Here is a 17,745-nt window from a genome sequence, read left to right as displayed (position 1 = left end):
GTTCGGCAAAACCCTCAGTGCCACCTAGGCATCTTTGTTGAGCATTTTACCAACGTATCTGTCAGTAACTTTGACACACATTGAGCTTCGCTGCTGTTCTAGCTCAACAGAGGTATGTGGGTGACACAGAGGCTGTTGCAGAACTTGGGGGAGGGGGGCTTACAGGAGCCCCCTGCCGTTTTATCCACGCACAAGTTGAAGTTGCATTCCCCCTACCCGTCTTGACCACGACACTGGATAGCTGAAAAAGGGTAAGCGAATTTTGCTGCTTCGGATCTCTTTCGAATTTCGTCGAATGGTTTTGAACAGCCGCTAATGGTTGCACCCTCTGTACCGGAACAAAAACTGCGGTCAGGTTACAGGAGTCAGAGCACGTACAATACGGCTGCAGCCCCGCGATGTGCCTAGAGTTGACAGAGGGTACTGCGTATAATGTAGTTACGCGGCGACTGTAAGACCGACCCAAGATACGAAAAGCGGAGGACGGTACAGACAGACTCGAAACAATAACGACGTTAGGAAAGGCTACATAAAACTGCACCTATCTGTGAAGTTTCTTTGAGCCACGTACTTTCTCTTTCGTTTCCATAAAGACACCATCATGTTCTATTTCTAGATGTATTTCTTGATAGGAAATTCCTTGTCACGATTTGAAGGATCTCTAAATGAGTTTTGTGTGTTCTCGTAATCAGTAAAGCTGGTTGCTGCGTCCATTACTGTTATCTACAAAACCATAACCATGTCGATATTGACACATGGAAATGAGATTTAGACAGTCACTAAAAAGCAGAAAGAACGAATACAAACATCTGAAATTGATTCCTGAGTTAAAGGTAAGAAAGCTCCACTGACAGACGGTGGCTTTGTAGAACTGGGCTTATTGACATGATAAAAAGTTGAAATAGGAATATTCGGAACAAGTGAGGCGTACGAGGAATGAAAGTTTAATGTTACAGCTACTGAATTACAGATCTAGAGAAGTCGTATCGTGTGTTACTGTCAGCAACAATACAGATAATGCACGTAAAAGAAGTGTATTCTTCAATGTAAATGAGGTCAAAAACCTTACAGTGTTTTTGTACAGGTAGTTGAGTATTAATTTGCCTTGACCGAAGTAAAATTACAGGTGAAAAGTAAGTAATAACACCATATTTCCGTAGCCAGTGAACCAAGACGGTAAATGAAGGGCCTACTCGTAACCCAGTCCTACGCGTCCTTTAACCTTTTGCCTCGCCATTCGTCGTTGATAGCCATAGAAGTAAATTGGTTCAATCACGTGAGACCTCCATTTCCAGAATGTGCCACGATTAATCATTGCTCCATTTACAGAAGTCTAATCTCACTATCCACGGCAAGCATACTGTGTGACAGGGCAAGTACAAGTTTCGAAAGTGATTTATAACGTGATACTACGTATTTGTGGTTGGCGCGGTAGGTACTGCTTAGCATTTCGGCAGAAAATTACGTGCAGCATCAGCCAGCTTCGTCACTGGGAGATTCGAGTGCTAAATTTCGAAAGCCGCGAGCTGTAATTTGCATCAAGTCTGGCCCCACACATCCATACTTACAGCGACGGCGAGGGACAGTGTTCCCAACCACGAGACTCCCAAAAAGGAGCATTACTGCATCCGTCACTACAGCTGTAATCCGCGGCAGAACCAGAGAGCAGACCTCCAATCAGTCGTTTCATATGTTTAAGCACATACAGACGGGTGCACCATCTTGCAAAGAATTTGAGCAGCTGTGGTTTTGTTTGCTAAAATTAAAAGAGAGCATTATCTTGTTGGATAGATTGTTAAATACTCTCATCTCTAATTTTCCTCACAGACTTTGCGTTTCTGTGACTTAATTGTTATTGGAAGAAACACCTTTAGGAACAAGGAACAGAATGTGGTATCAAACACGATGGGTGTCCGGCACATTTTTCGCTGTTGGCTAGAAATAAGTTGCAGAGACAATTCCCCAATCGTTGGTTCAAATGGCTCTGAGCACTATGGGGCTTAACTTCTGAGGTGATCAGTCCCCTAGAACTTAGAACTACTTAAACCTAACTAACCTAAGGACATCACACACATCCATGCCCGAGGCAGGATTCGAACCGGCGACCGTAGCGGTCACGCGGCTCAAGACTGTAGCGCCTAGAACCGTTCGGCCACTCCGGCCGGCCCCAATCGTTGGACTGGACGCGGAGGAGATATGTCGTGGTTCGCTCGTTCACCAGACTTGACGCCTCCGGATTTTTTCTTGTGGTGATTCGTAAAAGACATTGTTTATAAAGACGTTCCAACTACTCATGAAGAGAGAGAATTATCAGAGGATGTGCTTCGATAAGTGCCGATGCGATACGGAATACCACTCAATCCATGATAAGAAAATTGCAGTACTGCATTGTTAGACATAATTGGATTCGTCTCGATAGCCGCTATCAGAAATTAAGAACCAAACCATAGCATCCCACTTAAAAAAAGTGAAGCGACCCCACCCAGCAACAAAAAACCAACGTCATATTATGGCCCCCGCTGTCCCCCGCAACATTTGTCCCACCAACTTTTCAGCTACTACCATACTTCCGGAGTTATTCTAGGTGGCTATACCCTTTTAGGTAAATTCTTTTATGAGTGTAAGAGCGAAAGAGAGAAATATGTTCAGGCCACTAAAAAGAAGGGATCCTTAAATCGCCTCAAGAACGACAGCACTGCTGTCTAACTATTGCAAGAAGGCCTTAGCCAGTCAGAAAAGCGCTGTAACAATGACTCAAGATTGCGAACGACTGATGTCATTTTCACTTCCCTATTGATACTCTGAACGCCCGTGCTTTTCATACACACTCTCGCTTCTAACAGGGTTTGTCCAGTGAGAACTCGTGTATTTTCTCATCTGTCGTGGAACATAAGAAAGAAATGTCCATCCTGGACATCACGGAAGGTTAGGAGAGCTGTAGCAATTAGCAGCCTAGTCTCGGGTCGAAAGTGAAACCTGCTCAGGATGCAAGAAGGCCGAAAACAGCCTTCGGCACAAAAACAGCTGTGGTCTGGTTCACTCTGGCCACACTGCCAGCGGACTGCGTGTGCGCTCGGCGGCCGTACGTGGGTGGCTAGGTCCGTAAGACGCAGCGCTGGGCACGCACTCGAGGTGCGCACCTACCGGCACACGCACACGCACACGCATTCCCGACTGGCAGTCTTGCCGACCTTGGTCGCCCGCGGCTGTCGCCTTGTATCTGCAAGCGGACAAGGCTCGGTCGCTTATTACGGCTCTCTGCAAATTACCTGCGCGCCGCAAAACTGCGGACGGCTCGCCTGTGAGCCTGCGAGAGCAGCGGGCACGCTATATCCCTCCCCCCCCCCCCCCCCCCCCCAACACCCGGCGCCGCCCCTGCGCTTCGTTCCCGGCTGCGTCCGTAGCTTCGTCGCCAGACCTGCTCTATCTGGTCAAAAATATTCGGATATCTATTAGTGGACATTAATATGGGGTGTGTCAACCCTTTGCCTTTACGGTGGCCTCAACTCCGCTGGTGACACTTTGAATGGGGTGCTTTTGTGAAGGAATGGCATCCGATTCTCGCTCAAGACTCGAACCGAGCGAATGTAGTTACGTTGGACGTTGGGATCTGAAGCGAAGTAGACCTTCTAACTCATTCCGGAGGTAGTCCAGTGGATTGACATCGAGAGTCTGGGCAGGCTAGTGCTACTGCACGCGGATCATCGTCTCACAGGTGCTGCTTTGTGAAACGGTGCATTCTCATGCTCATAAAGTCTCGTCTCCGAACTGTTCCTCTACTGTGCGCAGGAGACAAAATGTAAAATGTGTCCGCATTCTTCCGTAATTTGCATTCACTTTAAGTACCACAACGCGACCGCTACCTAACAGGGGAAAACACCTCCATATTGTAACACGACCACCTCTGGTATTTGACGGCTGGCTCAACACATGATGGCAGGTCCTCCGTGCACTTGCGAAACGCAAACCCGTCCATCGAAGTGCGCATGGTATATCGTCACTGCGCTAGCTGGAAAGCTGAAAACTGTTTGGAACTCAGCAGTGATTCCTCCGGCTGATTTCATGCAATTTTTAACACTATCCCTCCCTTTCGGCACGAGTGGAAGATTCACTCCGGACATGTGGCTCTGCTGCACGCACGCAGTACCGATTAGTCATCCGTTACGTACGGAAATTCCTAACTTTTCTAAGCCTTTGGCTACAAGGGAAATCGTATAGTGACTCCATCAGGACTGACTTCGCCACCTGGCGCAATTGTTATGATCTTGGCAGCGTATTTCGGAGTAGGAGGCTTAGCCAGTGTTGATAATCTTGCTTAACAAATTACAGCGGTTGATGCTACAAGCAAACAATTCTGCGTCGCGTGGAGCCTTACACTCAAAACACGTGACCTCCTGCAACAAACATGTCACGTAATGATCACTATGGTGAAATTAGAGAGATTTAGGCGTACAGGGTTCAGATGGCTCTAAGCACTATGGGACTTAACATCTGAGGTCATCAGTCCCCTAGACTTAGAACTACTTAAACCTAACTAACCTAAGGACATCACACAATCCATGCCCGAGGCAGGATTCGAACCGGCGACCGTAGTAGCAACGTGGTTCCGGACAGAAGCACCTAGAACCGCTCGGCCACAGCGGCCGGCCAGGCGTAGAGGGAGGTGGGGGTTTGAGGGAGGGGCGGATGCACCGACAATTCATCTTGCTTAATATTTGTCATTAATGAAATAGAAATGAAGGAAAATTCTTCTGATAAAGCTACGTAACCTTCGCCACACATCGTACTGTAGGTTGGGCGCCATGGGTCTAGATGCAGACTTATGTAATATGGTATTCAGGTGAGCGTGTGTGGTCTTGGGAAATGTCTAGCAAAAGATGTCTATCCGTGTGTGTTGTCCCAACAATTGCACAAGATGTAATGCTCTGTATTTGATTTTTCTGAATTTTGCCTCAGCTGCGTCAGATTTGTCGATGATGAAATTACGGCAGGCGTTTAAGGAGACATTTTATACAGCAGCATTCTTCTCACATGGAACCAATCCCTTTCTGGATGATAATGATTCTGTCTACAGTCTCGGTCGGAAGAAATTCTGTAGCGTTTGATGTAGCGGCCTGCTGAAATCCCATCCTGAAATTTGTCGAACTTCCTTGAGATGACCAGAGCGTAACTTCGTCAAAACAGTTCGTCCAAAAACCTACCAATAACTGTTCATCATACTTCAAGGAGAATATAAATAAACTCCTCACTGACGCTGCCAAAACATACGGAAAAAGGTTGAACGTTGTAATAGTAGCGGGCGGAAGGCCACCTTTTTACCCGTTACATTTTTTAAAGAGCAATTGGTGACTGTACACGTTTGCTGCATGGTACAGTTCCAAAATACTCGTGTCGTTAACTAGCGGAGTTACGGATTTATACGTCTTTATTGATAGTGAATACGTGCCATTTTCTGGTCAAACTCTGCTGCATCATAGCTGCATTTCGAGGAGTTTCTACTTCCAGGTCATAACATTTTCTAGGTACCGACATCTTCGAAACACCGTTTGATTTGACAACGAAAAGTAATCGTTAATATAGCTGAGTACACAACAGGAAGTCGCAGTAGCCAGGAATGAGAACATAATAGCTGAAACAATTTTTGCCCAGTGCCCGCGGCATAAGAGGCCCAACATTCTCTCCACTCCACATTACTGTTGATTTTACATTGCCAATGGTAAGTGCAGGATAATATCCGGAGTTATTCATGAGTACGTATCTCTACAGCTGATCTACCAAACAGTTCCCTGTACGAGTCGCTATTAATCATGGCAGGAAGGACCGACGGGCATATTATTTTCTGAGCACTGCGAAGCCAACTCTGCGATCAACCCCACTCCGTATGTTAATGCTTCCTGCTGTCAATGCTTGACTAATGAACAGTATTTACGGAGTGCTGCATTTAGGAAGCGCTGTATAATGAAAGTGGAGCAGCTCTGCACCTGGGGGCTGGTACCAGACGCAATTCTGTCCTCCCGGAGGCGTTTCGCATTACTCGAAGAAAGCCTCTGGAAGGTAGCAAAGTTTAAGGTATCAGCCAGACGGTGGACAACTGAAACGTTTTTACAACTGTAAATACTCAGTTTCTTCTTATTTGTCGATAAGTACTCGAGCAAAACCATGAAAAATTATTTCAACATTTCCGCATAAAGAGGGAAACTATATTGATGTGCATTGTAGGATAAAACAGAAGTTCTCAAGAGGGTCTGACACATTTACTTGTATCTCTGTGGAATACTTAAGCCAGTTTTGGGTGAATTTTTTTACTCATTTGTTTAGCGTAGCATCCTCAAGCCATTTCCTTTTCCGAAGACACTAACGCATCTTAAAGTGATTGAACTGCATGTTTGATTTACATTGTTCCACTTGTTTGTTTTACACAACTTACACGAATTATTTGTTGTGCACTGTCTGTATTGTAATGGTCATTCCATAATAACTCTTATGCAGTTAGCCAACAAGTGTAGCACTAAATAACTAGTTCAGAAAGAAAATTTATGGTTAACGAAAGAATTGCATCATATGGCCATTCACAAAAAAATACCTTCCTGTTTCGTTCGAGAAACCTTCAATTAGAAACTGGAAACCGAAGTGAGGTACCGAACCTTTATCGCGAAAAGCTACTTGCTTTACATGATTTCAGTGAAGTATGAACAGTAACGAACTGTTCTTGATGAAATCACGTTACGTACTTTTGTTGTTTCTTTTCACAACGCCAAAAAAAGCTCTTCTTTGTCAAAAAGTTACCTAGATTTTACAGTTTTTTTTCAAAGCGATAACAGATTAGTACAACGAATTCAGAAAGCCGTTTTGCTATAGCAATGAAAACAACTGATAAAGCAGGACGTGAATAGACTTAGGAAAATCTGTTTCTGTGGAACGCCACCAAAGAACTTTTCATTTCGTCAGTCTTTTCCACGGCACCATGGCTGATGAAACAGATTTAGGCCCATACTAATGAAATGGCCACTTATCTTTGTTAATCTGAAATGGTTCAAATGGCTATGAGCACTATGGGACTTAACTTCAGAGGTCATCAGTCCCCTAGAACTTAGAACTACTTAAATCTAACTAATCTAAGGACATCACACACATCCATGCCCGAGGCAGGATTCGAACCTGCGACCGTAGCGGTCGCGCGGTTCCAGACTGAAGCGCCTAGAACCGCTCGGTCACAGCGGCCGGCAACAAGCAATGGACTCCCTGCAACATTCAATGCCATCCTGCCCCATTGGTCACGGCGTCAGCGAACATTTCACCTCTAACAGTTGACGTTCCCCATGGCGTAATCTATCACCCCTGGACATCTGATGCAATGAGTTTGAAACGCCCTCTATTTTCACCCGTGAAATATTACCATTTCCGTTCATCCAGCAACCTCTCTGAAGCTACTACACATCGTGTCGCTGTGTTTGATGCGAAGAGTTCGCACTGGAGAAGAGAGGCTTTCAAATTCCTTTCCAGTTATTCTGGTTTGCCCATTCTTTGATAACTCAACCACTTTAAGAGAAGGGCATTACGGATGCAACACTAGCTAGAACTGGACAAGAATGGATAAATAATTGGGCCGCCAAATTTTCAGAGGAACCACAACGGTATTCCGCTTGAGCGATGTAGGAAAACTGCAGAAAACCCAAATTCTGTTTTTCCGGTATAGTATTTGTACCTCGTTCCGTTCAAACGCAGGACCAGTGTCTTAGGGACTACGCCACTAAACCACATGAAACGATACTTGGATGTTTCTTTTAACAAGGCCACAGCTGAGTTTCTTCCTCATTGTCGTGCAGTCAGGCACCTTTCCGTTTCTGTCGTCCTCGACATCGACTGAACGTTCGGGGATAGCCTGCCTTTTCCTTGCATCTATGTTAAGTACTAGTATCAGCAGAGTCAGTTTTCTTCCTGTAGAGCTAAACTCTTCTTAGATTGTCCGAACTTGTCACGCAATCATTTTCCATAGGACCATTCTTATGAGCTGGTGAGGATGAAGGCAGAGTTTGCCTGTTTATGCTGCCTTTCGAAGCAGCCACGGGGAAGTGGCTAGTTTTTGCGCACGAGCCTCGGACGGGGCTGTATGATTGATGATGGCGCCAACTTCGCCCCCCTCAATCGCGTTAGCCGACCCGTGTCCGCCGGAGCCGGGCCTGACTCGGCACAAAGGGGGGCCGTTTCACTCATCTTCGCGACTGAAGAAAGTCGGCAGGCATTATAGCTCATTGTCAGTTCGTCTCGGAGATATTAACGAGTTTGTCACGCTTTCGCCTAGTTGATCGGGGCGAAGAAGTGTCGGTACGGAAAGCGATCGCACTTCTCTGGTGGTTTGCGTCCGCGACATTTGGTGGTCGCTGCTCCCTGACCGACGCTTCTCTCTCTGCGGCGTCTCACGGTTGCATTCCCTTATCTCGTACTCCAGCTGCACCACCAAAGCTGTAAAGTAAGGACTACTGAGATTTTGCGGGAGATTATCGCTCTGCTGTAACACACACGAATGAAAGCGGTCTTAGATTACATTTGTTAGTTGATGACAGCATCGAAAAAATAATAGTCTAAGAAGACTGGAATTAGTAACAAGTTCTACGAGAAATGTGAACATATTTGTCAATTTATACAGTTAACGAGATACCGTCGTAAGTACTGATCATAAGGCAGTATTGTAACGTGAGAAATATATATACCCAATGTAAACTACAAATAACTGGACTCGACTTCCGGGATTCGCACCCGAAACATTCGCCATTCGCAGGCAAATCGTCTACTGGCTGAGCTATCCGGAACACGACTCACGATCCTCCCCTCAGAGCTTCACATCTCTTCTGCCTTCCTCACTTCACAGAAATTCGACTACATAATCTGCAGGACCAGCACTCATGGAAGAAAGGATATTGCAGTAGAATGGCTTAGCCACAGGCTAAGGGATTGCTTCTAGAATGAATCTCCTAGCCGTCGATGGGATGTGCGCTGATTTGAAATTTTCTGTGAAATCAAAACTGTGTATCAGACCTCTTCGAGGAGTACTAGACACGCAAAATTTTCAGGAGAACTTCCTTGAAGATTTCAAAGTAGGACAGGAGTGGCGGAAGTAAAGTAGTTCTACATCCTTCATTTTAACAAAACTTTTGCCTGCGTCACCAGGAATCTGCGTTTATATACACGTATCTGGAGTAATCTGCTTCCTCCAGCCTTTGCATTACAGTCGTGTAGTAACATACAACAAACATTCTGTTTTTTTCGGTTCATTACATTCTTTATTGAGAATTTTTTCTCACCGGCGCGCGAGATCTCCATTCCTTACTCAATCGATCCGTCTGGTTTGTGCCCCGTACCGCCCCATTGCAAAGTCTTCCAATCATTTCATTGCAATTTTCTCCATTGTCCATACGTACCCTTCACACAGATTTAGGTTGTTTACTTAGCTTTCTCAGAATCTTTATCCGATTTAAGGCAGCGTGGACTGCCTCACAAAGAAAATTAAGCACCTAACACATGATCTTTATGTAACTTCGTACGCGTACGCGCCATCAGCAGGTAGGTAAATGATTAGATCTTCAATTTTCTGAGACAGGTAAACCGACCATTAGAGTGCAATCAGCCACGTGACGTCAGCTCAGGAGATACCAGACTGAGTAGCAGCGGCTCCGCGGTTCGGATCTGTCGGCAGATGAAGATTGAAGTGATCGCTATAGCAAGCAGAAATCTACGAATACCAGTATTGCTGGCCCCTATTTTGACGATAACCGAGGTGGAATCTCCCTAAATGTCGGTCTGGGGCCTGAAGATGGCATAGTAAATTGCCGAAACTGGTTGCTAAGTAAAATAAGTTTGGAAACCAGACAGCTGAAAGCTGTTTCATTTGACATACTTGTTGAAATATAGTTGATAACTTGATGTCTGTACTCTTTTCAACATCGCTCTATTTCTTTTTCTCACATAAACTTCGACAGTCTTCGATTGTTCGCAGTGGCTCCTGTTGCCTTCACCCCGAATTATCGAGACTCTTCCGTACAATGTCATCTGTGTACAACTCTAAAACTTTGTTCAGACAGTTGGGCCAGATAAATCGATAGCGTACAATACGGCTCCTCCTGATTCTCCAGCTTCCGGGATGAATACTGCAGATTGTTTGTCACCTACTGTGACGGTTGTGGGTCTCTTATCTAGGATTCAGCTGAGTAGTTGCACTGTACAGGCGGGAATGCCAAAAGTGACTGCGTTCTAATCGGACGAGCAGTAATTCACTGGCACGTGGAGGCAGCTCACCTGCAGGCGCGCACGGGCTAGACTGTGTTGGCTAGATGCGCCGCGCGAGGCGGTCTTTCGCAAGCGGCCTGAGTCAGCGGCAGGCACCGCCACGCCCTCGCGCTGCGCGGGCTGCCTACCCGCGCCCCTGCCCCTGCACATAGCGCACGCTGGCCGCCCACTGGACCACGAGCCTGCCCGTGCTCCGTTACCTCCCCACAGCACACTGCCGCAGGTGCTGCTGCGCCGAGGCTGAGTGGGGCTGTTCGCGGGTAGCTGGCGCAGTAAGTGTGTGGTGCGACGGTTCTCGTGCCTAGTTAATTCGTATATTGTTCTTCCACAATTCGCAGGTTGTGGTTCTGCATTTTCATAGATACGAGTTAAACGCTGAAATATGAGGCACGCAACTCATAACATAAGAGCACTGTAACTACACTACAGCGTTACGTAGGCTAAATTTAAGTGCAGTGCTTGTTAACGGTATAGGGCAAATGTTGGCAACGTGTGTCCGTATCAAGTTGAAAATAACCTAAACGATGGTACGTGCTTGTCGGGGAATAGATACCGAACGAGATGGCACAGTGGTTAAGCTAGCACAAACGATTCGCATTCTGGAGAACGACGGTTCATGTCCCCGTCCATCCAGATTTAGATTTTCCGTGATTTCCCTAAATCTCTTAAGGCAAATGCCGGGAAAGGTCCAATGAAAAGGGCAAGGTCCATTTCCTTCCCCATCCTTTCCTAACGAGAACTTTTGCTACGTCTCTAAAACCTCGTTGTCAACGGAAGGTTAAACTCTAGTATATTTACCAACCATTGAACAGCTGTAAGCTAGATACATCTTCATGCTGGTAACATCTGAATGAACTATATTTTGTGAACAGCCTTTCTTTCACGCATTCTTTTTTCCGCAAATGGTTGTTTTCGTTTATTAGTATGCCTGGTGATCCCTTGACGATGTTATAAACTTTCCGGACTGATGAGGAAGGGTAAATGTATCGATCTGAGGTGAGAACCCTGGTCCTGAAACTATCGAGACGAAAGTTGGAAGTCAACGTCTTTTTCTTAAACATATATTCCTCTGACAATGGAATAAATACACTACTACTGCTGCTGCTACAGTTGTAGAACAGGACAAAACTAAGAAAAATGTCAAATAAAACTCCATGCCTTAAGAGATACGAGCACTTACTCACCTTCGATATTGTGAAACAAACTTCCCTACTGCGAGCTCTTTTGTCTGCATATTTTGAGAGGTAGTAGTATGGACCAAAACAACAAAACGTTGTCCAGTAAATAAGGGCTCTAACATTCTTACCTTAAGAGCAGTGGGCACGTGTTCAGGAGAAGAAATGTGTTTCACAGTAGTGAAGATGAACAAGTGGTCATAGCTCATAAGTATGCATTTAAAAGCCCATATTTACTGTTATTTCCTGTTTTCCTACCTCCTCCAAAAGTATGGAAATCTAAGAGCTTTCAGTAGATATGTCTCAGTATCGGAGATGAACAAGTGCTCACAGCTCGTAAGGTGTGCATTTTAGGGTCCATGTTTACTGGACATTTTTTTCTTGCTTTTTGGTCAGTACTATCTACTTTGAAAGTTGCCTACCCTGCAATATTAGCAACAAAAGTACCGGTACATGTATTCCACTCTCAGATGTATCAGAACGGTTTTCTCTTATAATTTTCGAGTCGTTTCCGGTCCGGGATCCTTTAACTCAAATTGATGCATTTTCCCTTGTCCATCATCCCCGAAAGTTTGTAACATCATCACGGAATCATCCTTCATACCAAGTAATCCAGTTAAGCTGTTTAGCTCGGATATTTCCTGAATTCAAATGAACTGTGGAAAAGTCGTCGCAAAATAAGATACATTCTCTTTTCATAGCTATACTAATTACAGAGATATCGGTATCGACTTTGCTTTTTGAATTGGAATTTTAATAATTTAAGGCCTTGGTAGCGAATTTCAGAAAGAGACAAATTCAACAGTGTTTCAATCTTCAAAACCCAGTTAGTAGTTTCAAAGTAAATGCAATATTTAGAACTTGAGAGTTATCTGTTTTGACTTAGAAACTGATTAATGTCTTACTCAATAATAAATACGTCACGCCGAATAAGGAGGAAACAGAGTGCTGCACCGCTGTGATACCGGTATAAAAGGGGTGCCAAAGAAATTTAGCTTTCATTCTGTCGTTTTCATTCACTTGCACCAAATGCTGGGTAGTTTCAAAAATGAATGTCTTTCAGAATCACAGAAAATAGACGTGTTACTTTCTTACGGAGAATGCAGAAAGAATGCCAAGGGAACAGTTTTGTACGCACAAAGGTGGCCTGACAGACGGTGCCAAACAAGAATGACACGTCAGTGAGTGCAAAAAATTCTTATTCTTCTGGCTGAATACAGAATTACGGTACCTTAAACGGGTCCGGAAATATTTTTGGTGAACAACGTAGCTAAATCCTCCCGGCTACTGAGTCGAGTCATAAAATCATATTTTGGTCATACGCCCGTCAGTAATTTTAGTGCAAAACCATTACTTATCGACAGTGGAAAGCCTGGAAACATATTCACTGACTTAGCTTTAAAGCAACCAGTAACATTCCATCGCTTTTTGTTTCTGACCATATACTACCGAAACAATTTTCATTACATCTGTCGAATTTCTCGGTGACTGGCCTGTAGTTTAATAGGACACTGTACATAAGAACTGTGAATTCGTACAATGATAAAGGAAATGGCTCAAATGGCTCTGAGCACTATGCGACTTAACTTCTGAGGTGATCAGTCGCCTAGAACTTAGAACTAATTAAACCTAACTAACCTAAGGATATCACACACATCCATGCCCGAGGCAGGATTCGAACCTGCGACCGTAGCGGTCACGCGGTTCCAGACTTAAGCGCCTTTAACCGCATGGCTGATAAAGGAAGAGAAAACGTTATTTAACAGAATCTGTTTATAGGTATCTCTCAGGAGTCTGAAAATGACAAGTGGTAAGTGTGATTTTCGCAAGAGTAACGCTAAGCGCTCTGGTTGCAACACCAGACCGCGTCGACATCGAGACCACTATTCGACTTAGTACACACAAAGAAAATTACTGTTATAATGTCGGTTACTGCGGTCTCCCAACCGCGTCAGATATTCGAAAACGTAATTGCAGACTCACGTGTGGCTACCTTATATTTATGGGAACAGAACGTTTGCGAGACTTTCCGCGTACCTCTTTTTCTTTTGTTTGCATTGACAAGCGCGCGGCATTCCTACGTGTACAACCTGCGGTAAATGTAGACGATCCGAACCAAATTCTGGTGCGAATAAAACAAGCTAAAGAGCAATTGTCTGTGAAACCGCTTCTCTGCCAGTAACGATCACCTTGGCTGTGTGGCAAACGGACGAGAACAAAACCGTTCTGTACCGCTGCGCCTGACATCTTACTTGCCATAGAAGTCGCTCTTCAAGTTCAAACATACCACAAGCTGTCAGTGTAAGGACGCGAACTTGAAAATTCTTGTACGTAGCTCATTTATTCAAGTATATTCATACAGCTGGAAAGGAACATTTCATATTGATTTATTATTTTCCTGTGGTTTTGTTGCCTTAGTATCTATCAATTGACCCATAAGTTCGCGCAAATAACCTTTCACTATGGCCTGCCAGTTTCATCTATCTACAACTTGCTTGGGAAAAGATGCACAATTAATTTCCATACAAAGGTTGAAAAACTGATGCGCAAAAATAAGTAAACACATGGAACTGCAGCAGTAAATATTCTTTTCCGTTGCTAAGAACATGCTTTGTAGCATATTCTCCAGTTTCTGAGAGACACACGAGGATGTAAGGCGAGATGACTGATATTGTATTTCTAGCCTGTGTCCTTAATTTAACAATTAAATTATTATTTAAAGCTTAAGAAACGTGTTATTACAACGAACACTGCCTCAGACTTCCGGAACGATCCATAACAGAAAAGAAAATCAAATATCCAGAATGAGATTTTCACTCTGCAGCGGAGTGTGCACTGATATGAAACTTCCTGGCAGATTAAAACTGTGTGCCCGACCGAGACTCGAACTCGGGACCTTTGCCTTTCGCGGGCAAGTGCTCTACCAACTGAGCTACCGAAGCACGACTCACGCCCGGTCTCACAGCTTTACTTCTGCCAGTATCTCGTCTCCTACCTTCCAAACTTTATAGAAGCTCTCCTGCGAAACTTGCAGAACTAGCACTCCTGAAAGAAAGGATATTGCGGAGACATGGCTTAGCCACAGCCTGGGGGATGTTTCCAGAATGAGATTGTGGCTAAGCCATGTCTCCGCAATATCCTTTCTTTCAGGAGTGCTAGTTCTGCAAGGTTCGCAGGAGAGCTTCTATAAAGTTTGGAAGGTAGGAGACGAGATACTGGCAGAAGTAAAGCTGTGAGACCGGACGTGAGTCGTGCTTCGGTAGCTCAGTTGGTAGAGCACTTGCCCGCAAAAGGCAAAGTTCCCGAGTTCGAGTCTCGGTCGGACACACAGTTTTAATCTGCCAGGAACTTTCAAAATCAAATATGTTCATTTCTTTAGAGTACCAGCAATGAGTTCAGTAGAATGGTAGTTTCATCGACAGAATAACTGAAAGGAACGAAATAAATTTCTGAAAAGTCTACCTAAATAGTCCCATTCGGCTGCTTTCTTCAGCGTTGTAAGAAAACTACCGTAATAGGTCCTGATTTCGTGCTCGTGCATTAACAAAAAAAAGGAATTAAGGTATTAAGGAAGTACAATTTCTCATGCAATACTCTTATGAGTAGACATGTGTTAAGATTAGAGAACTACTTGAACAAAGGTAAAACGAACTTAAGCAATACTGATGATATTCAATATTGCTTGAATAACAGTTGTACGATGGCTTCACATCAGTTATCCTAAAACGAACCTTTTATTCGGATGAGTATTTGTTGACATTCTTTACTCTCGTAATGTAATGTGAGATATGAAAGAGGTAGTTGGCATAATTAAAGGTGATGGAAGCAAGATAAGAAAGAACTACCAATCGAGAATGTTATTCTAACTGGAGGGAGACGTAAGTAATCAAATATCGGACATGAGATCAGCGATGAAATTAGGACCGGAATTGTTAAATAATTCTGCTGCCTCGGAAGAAGAGTAACGTATGGCGTAAAACGCAAAGGGGACATGAAAAGCACAGACAAAGAGGGTAATCCTAGTCAAAAGAAATTTACTAGTATCAGAAAGTTCGATATGCGGCAAAATCACGGGGAGCAAAATTCTCCGAACTAGTAGCCAATGAACGTAACGCAGAGTGAAAACGAACAATGTTAACAGTAAGCCACGCTTGACCAGCTTGAACTTCAATGTCAGTCAACGCAAAATCAACACGACCACCACGAAACACAGAAGTGCAATGTGGAAAATCAGTAATCTTGGCAGTATTAACATTCGTATAATAGTCAGTCTCCACATCTAAAAGAGTCACGTAAGTTCAAAATGGTTCAAATGGCTCTGAGCACTATGGGACTTAACATCTGAGGTCATCAGTCCCATAGAACTTAGAACTACTTAAACCTAACTAACCTAAGGACATCACACACATCCATGCACGAGGCAGGATTCGAACCTGCGACCGTAGCAATGGCTAACTCTGAAGTATATTGTGTTGCCCTCAGGAAAAAATGCAAACGAACGTCTTCTCCATGACAACGCAAGGCCTCACACAAGTCTGCCCACCAGAGAGAAGCTCACGAAACTTGATTGGACTGTTCTCCCTCGTCCACCCTACAGCCTGGATCTCGCAGCTTCCGACTTCCATCTGTCTGGCCCAATGAAAGACGCACTCCGCTGGAAGCAGGACGTGGATGGTGGGCAGGCTACTAAGGCCTGGGCTCTGACGTCGACCGTGCGGGCATACAGGGACTGGTGAGGTCGCGTAAGGGTGTCGCACTTGACGCAGATTATGTGGGAAAGTAGAGCTTCTTAACCAAAGGAATGGGGAATAATATGCTGCATTGGAATGCTGAATAAAACCGACCTGCTTTCACAAAAAAAAACATGTTGCATTACTTACTAAACGTCCTTCATATATAGAAAAGCACAAACTCCATTATGTAAGTCACATATAAGAGCCTCGGAATAATTTAAGACGCCGCAAGATGCGTTATCGCGTATCCGTGGTGAGGGAATGAACGTGTGCGGCACAATATTGTATGGAAGTGAATCATATGCTGTGGGAAAACCGGAGAAGAAGAGGATCGAAGCAGTTGAGCTGTGGTGCTAGAGAAGGATGTTGTAACTCAGACGGACTGATAAGAAATGTAAAGTTTCTCAACAGAATCGGCACGAAAAGGAATACGCGGGAACACTGACGAGAAGAAGGGCCAAGACCACAGGACGTCTATAACTTCCGTGGTACAAAATGCAGCAGTAAGTGGTAATAACTACAGGGCAAGACAGGGACTGGAGAACATTCAACAAATACTAAGAACGTGGGATGCGAGTACCACTGTGAGACGAAAAGGTTGAGAAAGGAGAGGAAGTCGAGGCGGACCGCATCGTATCAGTCACGAGACTGGTTACCAAAAATACAACAAGCAGACAAACAGCTTCCTCTCCTGAGAGACCGTCTAGTGCTCAGTGTCGACATCCTGATTGGACTGTTGTTACCCTGCTGTTTTGTTGAGATTTATCTCAGAGCCGTAGCGTCTTAAATCGCGATATATCCCCCTGTGTGCTTCAACCACCGCTGTTTCTCTCTCGGCAATTAGTAAAGTATAGGCGTAAGCTCAGTGCCGAGATGCGGCTAAAAGCTTTCTCTTAGAGCAGGCGTCGAGCATTTCTTGCCCAGTATCCATTGCCTCGGATAGCAACAGTGTCAGAGGCAGAAGGTAATTACTCGCTGTTCCCCAGATGCCACTTCCCAGAAGACGGGCGTGCGGCGGTGTCGCGGGGCCGTTTGAAGGTGTTACAAACGACACCGACGCCGCACGTCGCGTGCGAGTACCAGCCCGGCAGGCAGGCGTTCTCTCCGCCAAAACGGGAGGCGTCCGGGAGCGCGCGGCCCGCCGCTGCAGCAAGTGTCGCGCCAGGTGAGGTGAGAACCGCGCCGGCTGCGCTCACGTCGCGGCCCGGCCAGCCTTGTACGGCAAGAAGAGCGCTCTCGGCCGGCAAGAAGCGCCGCCGGCGTCCACTTTTGTCCCCGGCCCCGGCAGACGGCGCGCCGTGACGGAAACGCGTTCAGCTCTCTGCATTTTCGCGCCGTGTAGGATTTCGGAGCAACCGTTAGACGGCGGGGAAGCTTCCCACGCTCTCGCTGACTGATGAAGGCGATAGTACCCCACTCTCACAACACACACACACACACACACACACACACACACACACACACACACACACAGCTGGCACGTCGTAAAATAATAAAGCCGAATGTGTAGTAGCGCGCTTGAGGGTTCACTTGCCTCTCGTAAACACTCGATG

The 17,745-nt window shown here is 45.2% G+C and overlaps 1 protein-coding gene across 1 annotated transcript in view; it reads left to right on the top strand.

Annotated features, from left to right (window-relative positions):
- The window catches only part of LOC124777968 (translation initiation factor IF-2-like), a 32,773-nt gene extending 15,279 nt beyond the window's left edge, over positions 1-17,494 (top strand). Inside the window, exons 4-5 of the mRNA XM_047253530.1 lie at positions 10,329-10,507; positions 17,090-17,494. Of these exons, the coding sequence (XP_047109486.1) occupies positions 10,329-10,507; positions 17,090-17,494 (584 nt within the window). The remainder of the gene's footprint in view (positions 1-10,328; positions 10,508-17,089) is intronic.
- Positions 17,495-17,745: the final 251 nt, after the last annotated feature.

The sequence above is a fragment of the Schistocerca piceifrons genome, chromosome 2 (genome assembly GCF_021461385.2).
Source record: "Schistocerca piceifrons isolate TAMUIC-IGC-003096 chromosome 2, iqSchPice1.1, whole genome shotgun sequence".
Lineage (NCBI taxonomy): Eukaryota > Metazoa > Arthropoda > Insecta > Orthoptera > Acrididae > Schistocerca > Schistocerca piceifrons.
The sequence above is the reverse complement of the archived record's forward strand: the minus strand, read 5'-3'. Positions and strand labels throughout refer to the sequence as shown.